Consider the following 13114-nt stretch of genomic DNA (forward strand, 5'->3'; position numbering starts at 1 on the left):
ATATGGGTGGATGGGTTGGGAGTGGGTGGGGCAGGTAGTTGGTGGGACAGTTGGACAGTTTAAGTGGGCTTTCCAGGCTTACAGATACTATTCATTTTAGCCTTGAGCCACCATACGTATCAAAGCACAGACGCAGAGGGCAGTGACAGCCTTGGGCTAGCTGGTAATACAAATGATGGCCTCACTTTAGCACAAACAATAAAACAAAATAATAATAATTCATAATTATATCACTTACTAGACCTTCACCATTTGAAAAATCTGGATTTAACGTACGACAGGCTCAGGCCCAAACAATTGTAACAACACTGTAACAAAGTTTGAACGCATTCCAAAGATTTCTTTAGTTTTTTTTTAACAACACAACACAGGATGTTCAAACTGGCATGCTCAAAATCAGCAAAAGAAATGTATTTTTTAAATAGATGTAGTCATTGTATTTTTTGCCAACTCAACAGAGACCTGTTTGAGGAAAAACTAAAATATAACATGTCTGATACAGATACCTTGCATTGTTGAAATGACTATCATTTCCAGCCACATATAATCCATATAACTGGAATACACTGACAAATATAAGAAAGGAAAAAGAAAACATAAAACATAAACCCCTTTTGGAAATCTCATGGACCATGTTTTTTCATGCCTTTTTTTGTTTGTTTTTCGTGTTGATTAATCCCTCCTGATGCCTCAAGGATTTCACAAGTAATTATTCTTAACAACATGTGGCAGACAAACACTGAGCACACCTGAATGTTTTCTTGATTTTCGTTGGATGTCAGCCAGAACTGCTCAAGATGAGGAGAGGAGTCTGTGTGAGATCATGGCTACAATGTAAACACTCAAAAGTCACGCTCCATCCCAGCCCCTGACCTTCCAAGTGTTCGCCTGAGAGAAGATGGAGCGTTACAATTACACTGTGACTGTTACAGTCTCCTAGGGGTCCTTCTTCCCGTGTGATCACGTCACCCATGCCTTTTCTTTTGGAAAATCCCCTCTGATTCGCTCTCATGCTACGTGCCAGTGCCATCCTGCCGGCTTCAAATTCCACAGCGGTGTTGCACACCTCCATCACCATCCAGCGGCATTACTGGACAATGGCGATGGCCTTGGCCTTCCCCTTAGATTGCATGGTTGCTGTAGCTGATGTATGTTTGCTTTGTTGGGAAAGCTGAAAGAGACGAATGGAGAGTGGATCATCAGGACAGGATCGCCGTGATTCGTGAGAGTCAAGGTGATCCATTGCAAACTACAAGATAAGTAAGACTAGAGGATGTATAAATGTTGCCCTGGGCTAATACTGTACGAGCATTCTTTATTTGACTCACTTTTCCTCTTGGCAACAAAGTGTAAGATAAAACACCAGGGCTGTAAATATGTTGAAAAATGTTGTATAGAGCTCCTGCTGCAGTGTAGCATGGAATGCTAATTATTCCCAGGAAGACATATAGCTCTCTGGACATATTTCCACCCACAATATAGCCGGCGCTAGTAGAGAGGCTCTCAGTAAAGCCGGCAAACCTCCCTGCTGCATGCACTCGTCTCCCTAGACCATGTTAGCTGATTCGCTGAGGTGTAGCAGATAAATCCTGACATATCGCCACCAGATTCAGGCTGTGGGGGACTTGGCCCAGACAAGAATTTTTCAATTTCATCAAGCCATGTGTCCACGCTGGAGATGACAATGACAAATGGTGCTTTTTCAAATACTCATGTGCTGCACAGCCAGCGTAAACAGTGTTCCCCATCAGGATAAATTGAGGCTGACTATCAAATCTGTGTCTTTGCCCCCTTAATGTTTATTGTGACAAAAGCCCCTGATAACCCTAAACAATTATAGGTTATAGCCTAGTGCCTACTAGGAAATACAGATGGGGGGGGGGGGGGGGATAAAGGAATAGGATAGGGAGTGTAAAATCTGGGTCCATTTGAATACCTCAGAGTTAAAGGTGCTGTAAGTGATTATTTAAGTTAAAAAGTTAAAGCTCTATATTCTGATAGTAATTGATTGCTATAGAGTAGCAGTGGTCTCTTTAGTAAACTAAAATGTACTTTCAGGTTGGTTACCTTTTTCATCAAATCAGGAAAGAGAACCCCAAATAGCATTATCAACTAACCCAGTTATACAATTTATGCTATCAACAGCAAAGTCAGCAACTTTATTTTTATGACAGGGGTGATTCTTAACTATTATTTATTGGAAAAGGAAATTCAGAAGAAAATATGCAATACTTTTAGCATGCATAATTTTTAACTCTAACCTTAGACTATAGGCCAGGGAGTCTACTCTACAGTGTATCTCTGTTAACAGACCGTGAGACCGGAGAGATTTAGTCCCTTTCTCTGCCCAATGCGAGCTGAGGGAGTGTTTTGGATGTCACCTGAGTAATATCTGCTGACTCAATTGCTGAATCATTATTTACAGCAGATGTGTAAATCCAGAGACTGTCAGTGATACAGAAGCAGCAAAGCATCTTTATTGTCTCCAGCAGGCGATAGCGTGACAGAGAATCTGTTTCCGCCCCTGTCCGATTTTTACAAAACACATCTTTTTATATTACTCCTACAGATTTTATCCATACATCACGCAAATCGGTACACACTGTCTCTATAGTCATGTGACATCTGTCCGATTATACCAAAGTTTGCAGACGTGGTCTGCTTTGAACAAATCAAATCATGAACGCAGTGTGCAATTTACGTGGATTTTTGCACGTACATTCCCACTAGGCCGAGGACGAAATGCCACTTGTAAATTGAAAAATCTGCCTCATGGTGGCACTATAACTTACCTACTGTATAACTGCACCGATTTGTGTACAATTTTGCATGCACACTCCCTAGAGGAAAAAATCTTTGACCAGCATCTGTCCAATATTTCATATTCCATCCTAATTGGCTAACATTGGCTTCCAATGTTTGTAGGATTGGCCCGTTTTGAACAAAATGCCCCATTTTGCACATACATTCCTACTAGGCTGAGAAATAAATCCCACCTTTTTCACATTGGCCTGTTATAGCACCACTGTTATATACTGTTATGGAACAATATGCCTCAAATCATGAATTTAAACAGCCAATTGCCATCAAAGGCATAAGAAGACATGGCCTAATTTCAATAAAGGAGAGAACACACCAATATGGAATAAGCGAATGTTTATTGGAAAGTTTTTGGCAGCAGTTTAGCAAGGAGAGATTTGGCAGCAGTTTAGCAAAATGGCAAAATTATGGCAGAGCATTATTTTGGCGATTAGACTCCAATTGCATTTATTGAATAAGATTAGCTTTTAACACATTTGCGCAGTGCGTATGAATACGTCATACGTCAGCCATGCGTCCGGTGCGAACGGCGTATCTATACGTTTATAGCACTTTTTTATTGAATACTTTCATTCATCTTTCTATGCGCCCGGACAATATATAAAGTAGCTCCGATCGCATCTTCAAAGATCCAGTAACGTCATCAACCCGAAACTTATAAAAAGCACCGGATGCTTCGGTTTCCCTGTGGGAGTTGGAGAGTCATTGAGACAAAGCAGTAAGTTGAGCAGAGCAGTTCATTCATCTTTTTACCCACCCGGACAATGAAGAACCACCCCTCTGTCATCGCTACTTAGTCCCGCTCACGTGATAAAAAAAAGCCTCCCCTCCTGAAAACAGGACGGCGGGCCACTTTACGTGTAGAAGTCAGGGCATCTAAAATGGACGCGCCCATGATCTAGTGTGTGTGAATAGAAGAATCACATTTCACCCAACACCACAACACTCGATTCCCCCCTCCCCTACTGTTTCTCCCGAGGAGGAGGACCTTGCGAGAGAGGTCCGTCTCTCTGAAAAAACATGATGAACTGCCTAAACACCATCTGCACCGTCCGTATGGATGCCAACCAAGGTTATAATATAGTTTTGGTTTTTTTCATTATAGTTTAGTTTTAGTTAGTTTTGACTTTTTTAATTCTAATTCAGTTAGTTTTAGTTAGTTTTTAGAGCTGGTTTGCTAGTTTTATTTTGGTGAAATGCTTAGTTTGAGTTTTTTTCGTACTTTGGTTTATTTGTCAGGTAGCCTATAGGATTAAAAAAGATCAGAGTAAGTATTGTGTAATAAAATCTCAAAAAATATACCATTTAAAAAAATATATACTGTATATACTATATACTGTATAAAACTATATGTTTTATATCATTTTAATCGTTGATCGTTGTCACCTGTACATACAACGAGGTATAGTCTGTATAGATTGTAAGGATAGGGCATTCGTGGAATGAGCAACACAGCTAAGCGGGTGGGTATAGCGTCCCCAAAGATATGTATACCAACCCTTGCTTTGAGTTGCTTAGTGGATTGGATGATTGCACTTTCCCACAGTAATAAGGAAAAAACAACACTTGGTTTTGTTGGTCGCACGTACAGCACGCCCAAGCTGATCCCACAAGTGTTCAATTGGGTTGAGGTCTGGCCATTCCATCCTCTCCACTCCTACATTTTGGAGGTACTCTGTGTTCCTGGCTCTATGGGGTGAGCGTTGTCATCCTGGAGGATGGCGTTAGGTCCCTGATTCTGAAGATATGGGATCGCTACTGGCTCCAGAATCTCACTGCATTGAGATTGCCTTTTAAGATGACAAGTTCTGTCTTGCCAGTGAGAGAGCTACTGTTCCATACCAAATCAAGCTGTTGTGGCAAGGGTGAATACCTTCCACTTGCCATTTTGGCAAATGTTTTGGGGGCGCTACCCACACATTTATCTGTGTTGCTCATTCCACGAATGCCCGATCCTTATACAATAGGTCTATATACCCTTCAGACGTGCTCCGCGTATTTTACGATCATCCTTTTCCACAAGGCACTCCCTTGTGTCTCTCTCCAAGTAACATGCAGTCAGTTTCATGCAGTCAGTTTCCAATTACTGACAAACTTTAAATGGGATCAATGTGTACTGTTTTCCTCCTAAAAGTACACATTCAGGGCTTTCATTCTGTGTATAGTATGTATAGGATATTATTTGTGTTAGTCTGCTGTCTGTTCAAGACAGCAGAGTTCAGGCAAAAGTAGGTTACAAAAAGGTCAATATCTCCAGAATGGAAGATGGTAAAATCTAAAATTGGACAAGTTAGGCTTTCTTTTGATGTATGCAGTGTGATTCTCGCTATAAGAGAACATTTTGCTGTGGGCCCCGAAATTTGTTTTTCCTTCAATGTAAAGTCCATAGCACCACACGAATAGGCCTGGCAGAATAGCCCAGTAGCCAATGTGTTAATAGGGAGAACCCCCCCATTGGAGCATTGAAGTCTAGACGCTGGTGGTGGCAGCTGAACCTCCTTCCTTCTCAACACTTGGGGATGGGGATGGAGGGGATGGAGGTGGGTTGGGGGTGGAGGTGGGTGGCTTGTTGCAGACTGAAAGGAGAATGGCAAAGTGTCAGAGGCAGAGATATTTAAAGGCAGAGTCGAATCACCTGATTGGCTGCTGCAAAGTGCTTGGATTTGAGAACAGATAATGATGAGCCATGATAGTGCTGAAAGGCCAAATGAAAGCTTGGTTAAGATCTTCCTTATTGAACCTACGCTAAAAGCTACATATAGCACCACCAGGAGGCCACAATAACCTACCTGACCTGGCAGAGACCTGTGCTTAGAGGAGCACTTTTTCTAGTTGCTATTGAAATTAGGATTAGCACGCACCAAAAGAGGTTTAGCTGGTTAAGAAAGGGCATCATTTCCCCATTGATTATTATTTAGTTTGTTTAAACAGTGCTGGAATATATTTGAGAGAAAGAGAGATATAGAGAAGGGGTGACAGACAGACAGACAGACAGACAGACACCAGAAAGAACAAAACACAGAAATATTGTGTTGCCATGTGAATGTGTAAATACAGTGAATTATCTAACATCCACCACCGACATGATCCTGCACCTTTTCTTTTAGACTATTCTGTCCTATTTCTGTTGTTTTATTATTGACGTCTTCTACACTGTATTATATTGTATTGTATTTGTGAAGCACTTTGGTACAATGAGTTGTTTTTAAATGTGCTATATAAATACATTTGATTTGATTTGATTTGATTTGATCATTAGAGTAGAAGATGACATAGAAATTGGTGACTTCCCCTGAGCCACAAACAAATTCCACTTTCATTTTGCTTTTTCATTCTTTCCGTCTTTCTTTTTTATATAAAATGAACAGTGGCAGCTAATTTCCTAAATTCACTCAAGTGTAAAATAACATGGCGTGCATTGGCCAATAAGTAATGATTTTATACAATACACTTTGTTTCTTTGATTTATAGTGCTTGAAGGACAAAACATAAATGCACACGCATGCGCACACGTGCACACACACACACACACACACACATACACACACACACACACACACACAAACACACAAACACACACACACACACACACACACACACACACACACACACACACACACACACACACACACGCATGCACACAAACACGCACGCACGCCCAGAGCCTCTTCTTCACCAAAATCTCCCATCCATCAACAACACCCTCCAATAATTCTTACATTGCGTTTCCAGACTTTCGCACAGCTCGGTTTTGGCTTCTCCGTTGGGTCTCAGGCTGGCCTTGGGGTTGAACTTGTTGGACATGGTGGCGGCGGTGACCACGGCTTTGAGGCTACGCGTTCGCTTGGGCACGTTCTGCTCCGGGTGGAAGAGCACCACGTACACCTTGGGCATGTACAGCATCCCCAGAGACACGGAGGCACTCAGGCTCACAGAGATGGTCAGCGTGGTGGTTTGGATGTACATCTGTGGACAGACAGACGCATAAACCCGTGAAGTGCTGCTCATATATAACAACATTCTGTCTGACTCTATACACCAGTGCTTCTCAAACTAGTTTGTTGTATTTCAAGGTTCCCCATAGAAATGTGGTTCAATTTGTACACTCTCAGAGTAACAGACCTGTAAGGGTCCATTTAGAACCAAAGTGTTCTAAATGGACAAAATGTTGAGAACCGTCCGTCCATCCGTCTCTCTCTCTCTCTCTCTTTCTGTCTTGTCTTGTCTGTCCCGTCCGTCCTTCAGGTGTGTGTGTGTGTGTGTGTGTGTGTGTGTGTGTGTGTGTGTGTGTGTGTGTGTGTGTGTGTGTGTGTGTGTGTGTTTCCATGTGCATGTGCGTGTGTGGGGAAACGGACGTAGTCCAGAGATTCGTTATACAATCTGAAGGCAGTGGTCAGAAAAGGACCTCCTGGCTCCTGTACCGGTTCCTGAAACTGAACATGCTCTTTTCCCTGGCCAGAGTGTCATGAAGTGGATGAAAGGTGATGGCCGCAGCAACATCACATTCACTGTGAAGTTATTAGTTATTATTATGGGTGGTGCGCGGTCGGTGGACGACACAGCGCACATGCTGTATGTGGAGGCGACTGCACATTACTGCTCAATACTGATGTCAGACACCATCAGCACTGATGTCAGTCAGACACAACAGAAACCATTCCACATGAACTGATGTAACATAAGGGGTCCCAGGGGCCCCAACAAATGCACATAGGCCTATATGAAGATGCACATATGAAGTCAAATGTGAACGGTAGGAGCCCCCTGAGGAAATGGAGTCAGCTTTGGCAGTGATCCCTCTTATGGAGTTGCTGTCCATGAGCACCAAGTCCACACCCTCACTGAGCAGTGTTGGAAAGTGACTAAAGTAACGTATTACTTAAAGTAATATTACTACCTTTTTACAGTAACTACCGGTAACTAGTAATATAACTTAATAGTAATACTTTGCCATTTTGAGTAATATTATTACTAATATGTTACTATTTTCCAAAAAGCAACTCGCTACTATTTTCACGAGCCAGCTTGGTGGTACTGTGGGCTTTAGACTGGGTTGGGATGGAGCTGCTTTGCAGGCTGCTGATCCGCTCTAGATCTAGACGCTAGAGCAGATATGGAATTGATGCGCACTTGTCTGTACGCATGCGGAAGGGCAGGCCTTAAACCGTCCAGAACAAACTGGATAGTGTGAGACAAAAGATGCAATTACTGGGGGCGAGGAGGAAAACAAAGTGAATAAGTAACTAGTTACTTTTGGCAGGGAGGGAGTAATATGTAAAGTAATATTATAGTATTAGGTATTATATTACCGACACTGACCCTCACAGATGTACAGTACCACTGCTTGGAATGTTTGTCAAGCAGCACAATCTGTTTTGGCCATGTTTCTTTGTGGTCGTTCTTATGTGGTAGTAACTCATCCGCCACCCGGTGGCATCTGCTGTGTATCATTCTAATTAGAGGAGCAAATGACCCATTTGTTAGGCTGGCTGTTGTTGAAGAGGCTAATACTGTTCTTTGCAGAGTAACATTGATACATTATGTGAGGAAATTCCCTTTTAAATCAGCATCCTTTTTTTTATGGGAATGTGCCACACCGACCCGAGGCACGTTGTTTGTTTAATTTTCTGCAATGCTAGTTTTAATATGGCCACCACATCAACCTGAAAACAAATTTGATAACGCCTGTCAGTAGATGGCATCCTATTCTGATTCACTACAAGGATGCCATAAAAAAAGAACAACCTCATGAAATTGTTTATACTTGGCTGAACATTCTGAATTATCAGGGAGGGCCTATGAGGATCAGTCTTTGCTCACACCATTTTAATTGTTTGGAAAGCTGTAGAATATGAATGAGATGTGAGAATGAGAACATTACAGCACATACACTTTATTATGTACTGTACATTCTATGCATAATTGTGTAGAGGCATAACAGCTTTGTGATCAGAAACTAGCCTTGATCAGGGATATAGGGGAAAGTGAATGATATCCATTTCACTATGTTAACAACTGACATGACATCTAGGTGTAGGAGTGGATCATCGGCCAGCAATAAAAGATAAATTGTCTTCTTGTGTGTTGCTTTTTGTATACTACTGATGCACTGCATGTCAATGTAATATTATGTTTTAATCCATCCATCCATCCATCCATCTTCAACCGCTTATCCGGAATCGGGTTGGGGGGGGGGGGGGGGTAACAGTTCCAACAGAGATTTCCAGTGTTCCCTCTCCTGAGCAACATTATCCACTTCCCCCTTGGGGATCCCCAGGCGTTCCCAGGCCAGTGTGGAGGTGTACTAAGCCGAACCACCTAAGCTGGCTCCTTTCCAAGCGTAGCGGTTCTACTCCAAGTCTCTCTAGGGGTGACTGAACTTCTCACCCTATCTCTAAGGGAGATCCCAGCCACCCGTCTGAGAAAACTAATTTTGTCCACTGTCCACTTGTGTTATTCTTTCGGTCATGACACACATTAAATGACCCTTGGTGAGAGTAGGAACGAAGATTGCTCAGTAGACAGAGAGCTTTACCTTCAGGCTCAACTCTCTCTTCAGTGCGATTCAGCAATGCCTAATGTTTAATCTATCAATGTAAGGGTGTTAGAAATCAACATCAGCTATATACATGTGTACACTGTACAGTAATCAGGCACTTCTGCAACAGTCTATTTTTCTCTGTACATGTCTCTTAAAAGCAAATTAACTGAACTAAAACTAGAAACATATATCTGACCTGTGCTATGGTCTACTATGTGAGAGTTTAAAATACAATGTAGGAGTCGGAGACATGACAATTAATGAATACTGGAGGCAACTACCTATTCAACCTATTATTAAACCTATTACACATCGGCTATTTGAAAATAGCCGTTCTACAAGCTTACAACGCGTCGCAATGTGAGCTTGTAGATGGTCTATTTTCAAAATCAATTATGTAAACATTTGAACAACACAAATCTGGCACAAAATGTTTTCAGATGGGGATATGCAGACAAGTACATATTAATCTGGGGGTCCTTCACACGAAGCAAGCCCAAATAGGCAAAGTTACATGCCCTCCAAAAGTACAACCCCTAGCTACAGAACCAATATTGACAAGCAACTTTACAGAATAACAAGCCCAAAGTTGTTTTAGCAGACTTGGCAACACTGCTAGCCATGCCCATGCCTGATGTAAAATGGAATGGATGGAGTGAAGGAAGAATGGAGGAAGGAATCAAGGCCGGTAGAAAGGATGCTGCTTCAGAGACAGGCCGCTGCTGCAGTGTCCTCACAGCATGTAGACTATTAACTAGTGCACTGCTCTGGAGTCTGGACTTGGCTCACTGCTGTCTTGAAGTACTGCAGAACTCAAGCTGTTAAGCCTGATTGATACTTGGTTGCGGGCCAGTGTCCCGTGTCGAAAACAAGCTCACAACGCATTGTCCTTGTAGATCCGCTATTGTTGGCATGGGACACCATCGTACAACTAAGCATAAATCAGGATTTGCTTACACAATAATGAACAAACAAATATAGCTGCAAGCAGCGGTGAGATAGGACCAAGCAGAAAAGCAATAGGCCTAAGCAACTAGACATTTTGTGCATCAAGCTATTAAAATATTAGTAGTAATTGTACTGTTGATGCCAGGTGTTAGATGTGTCCACGCTGTGATCTGGTTGAGTCAGTGCTGGATCACAAAGCCCCAGTTCATAGCAACAACACATTTACATTACCATCTGTATACTTTCTTGATATCAAAATAAGTAATCAATGAACTATCAAGTGAAAGCGTGACTCCTTTTTCACAACACGTAACACATGGGAGTCTATCCCCATAACGATACAATAAGCAGAACAGACTGGTGTACAAAAGAGTGCTTTAGCCTGTTTTTCTTATATATCGGGTCTCTAAACCGCCTCATGGAGGGCAACAGTTGATATTCATCATTTAAAACATGTAAGGGGTCAGAGGAGACTACATATAACAATGTGTTAGACTGCAGAGCTGGAGTTGGCGGTGCCCAGATTCTAACCCATGAACTTATGGTCCAAAGGCTAGAGCTCTACTGACTGAGCTACCCGGACACAATAAGATGTTTTATTGTAAACAGCAAAATCATTCAGTGTTTTGAATAACAATTATGTCCCTATGTACATTTTGAAAGGTCACTAAACAACACAGTGACTGGAAATAATATTGTGATGCCTATTGCCTAGATATTGTTATAAATGTCTTTTAAGCCTTACTGGGCACAGGAAAGACACTTTAACCACTTTAACCCTCTTGTCCTGGTTTTGGGGATGTCATTACCCAAAATCTGAGGGCGGAGCTTACTGGTCAAAGTGACAGATGTGTTCACCATGAGTCAAGGCACATGTGGAAACAAGTGCCATGGTTTTTGGCCAAACGAGGCATGAGTACTGTAAAGTTTCATAAACATGTGACTCTGACTTTTCATAAAACTGCACTTTTCATTGGCTCATAAAAGCTTAATTTTTAAACTTAAACCCAAAAGAGACACCAGTTTTTAGATATTGGTCCAAAGTTCATGTGTAGCAAGTTTCATGCATTTTGATCAAAGATCCCGGGAGGAGAACAAACTGGATAATGTTATTCATAATATAATAACTGTTTTTCATATGATTCAAAATGGTGGGAGAACTAAAAGGTCAGAACACGAAAGTTGTTCGGCATGAGGAGACGCATATGGATATCAAAGTTTTATTGCCGCCGGTCAGCATAACTCAGCATAAATAATTTGAGATTTGTGGGTCTCGGTTCATGAGCTATGCCTGTTCAAACTTAGCATTTTTATCTGAGTGCTATAGCCCTTTGGCCAATGGTCGTGGGCTTCGCATCCTCACCGTTTGGCATAGCCCTATAACATATTGCCAAGTTTCGTGAAAACCGACTGCACGGTTCACCCTATTTTTGGCGGAAGAAGGAGAGGAGGAGAAGAAAAACACAATAAGGGACCAAGAAGTCCCTTCAGGCTTGGTCCCTTAAAAAAGAATCAATAGCTGATGATTTTATAATTCACAATTATGTTAATACGAAACCAGCTAATTAGTTATAATATTCATTCTTGTTTTGTCACCCATTACACCTGGTGCTCATTTAATCACCATTACACGATAGTTAGCCAGAATAATGTACACTCCATCTCCATATCTATATCTGTTTCACACGGGCACAATAAAACCATAGCGGACATCGCATGCCATTTGACCAATGATCTGGCAGCGCATCAAATGCATTATTTAATACAATTATTAAAACATATTTCCCACCACAATCATTATCAATAATTGTGATTAATACTCATGAGTACAATAACCTATTAAACCCTATCATACTTTATGAAAATAGCAGATCTATAAGCTCACGTTGTGTCACATAATTCTTTTGCGAATGTTCGTCTATTTTTGCCGAATGTTCACCTAACCAGACAAGCCCAGAATCAGGACACAATAGGGTTCATCTCGTTAAGTAAAATAATCACAAGGATTTTTATTTTAGGCATTCAGCCTTGTTGCCACATGGCTCAGAATGTCTATCTTTGAAACCATCTTTGCGAGCACTATGCTGCACAAGGTCGAGAGAAGAATAGAAACCAAATTAGAGCCGATTGTGCATTTCTTATTTAAAATCAGCCATTGTGTGGCCATTTGATATTTCATTATAACAGTATTGTAGACCTTGGTGCCATTGAATGAGGCTGAAGTGATCTATTGTGGGCCGTGTGAGCTCAGAGGCGGTGGCTGACTGAAGGTATAGCTAGCTCATTAATGTGTTGCTTTTCTCGTGCGCACACACACACACACACACACACACACACACACACCAGCAGAACTTTGCCTGAGGCGAAACATGCAATGAAGCAGTGCATGCATGGCAACGTTAATAACGGAACTAGAGGTATGGGAACAGATAGATGTAACAGCACTTGTTGCAACGCCTTCTGCCTTCCTACCTGCCTGTTGACTGTACACACAGTACAATTCCACAAGAATGTCAGACACGAATCATAGTATTTTTGGTTAATAAATGTAAACACACACTATTTCATCGCTTAAACCTCTTGAGTTGTCTTAGAAAGAATGATTGTTCTTCACGACAACGCATGGAGTTTAAGGCGTCAAAGGCAGGGACGTGTGATTCTCACATTCTCTATCACAAGGGTTCCCAAACTTTTCAGGATGTGACCCCCAAAACATTCATATTTGAACTGGGGAAAATTTTCACTTCAGAAATGTGCAGATACCCATACGCTTATACTGTATATTGGTTTGTTTACTCTTGAGTG

General features: G+C 41.6%; 1 protein-coding gene across 2 annotated transcripts in view; it reads right to left on the reverse strand.

Moving 5' to 3' along the window:
• Positions 1 to 414: 414 nt before the first annotated feature.
• The window catches only part of LOC308324811 (metabotropic glutamate receptor 4-like), a 154085-nt gene continuing 141385 nt past the window's right edge, over positions 415 to 13114 (reverse strand). The window contains exons 9-10 of one of the 2 annotated variants that reach the window (XM_080777113.1): positions 6540 to 6786; positions 415 to 1171 (exon numbers count right to left, since the gene is read on the reverse strand). In XM_080777113.1, coding sequence (XP_080633239.1) covers positions 1122 to 1171; positions 6540 to 6786 — 297 coding nt within the window. In that variant the 3' untranslated portion in view covers positions 415 to 1121. Of the gene's footprint in view, positions 1172 to 5044; positions 5397 to 6539; positions 6787 to 13114 lie in introns of those variants that run through there. The other variant, XM_080777112.1, reaches the window with a different exon arrangement.

This window comes from Protomyctophum bolini (genome assembly GCF_963924005.1).
Source record: "Protomyctophum bolini genome assembly, chromosome: 2".
Taxonomy (NCBI): Eukaryota; Metazoa; Chordata; class Actinopteri; order Myctophiformes; family Myctophidae; genus Protomyctophum; species Protomyctophum bolini.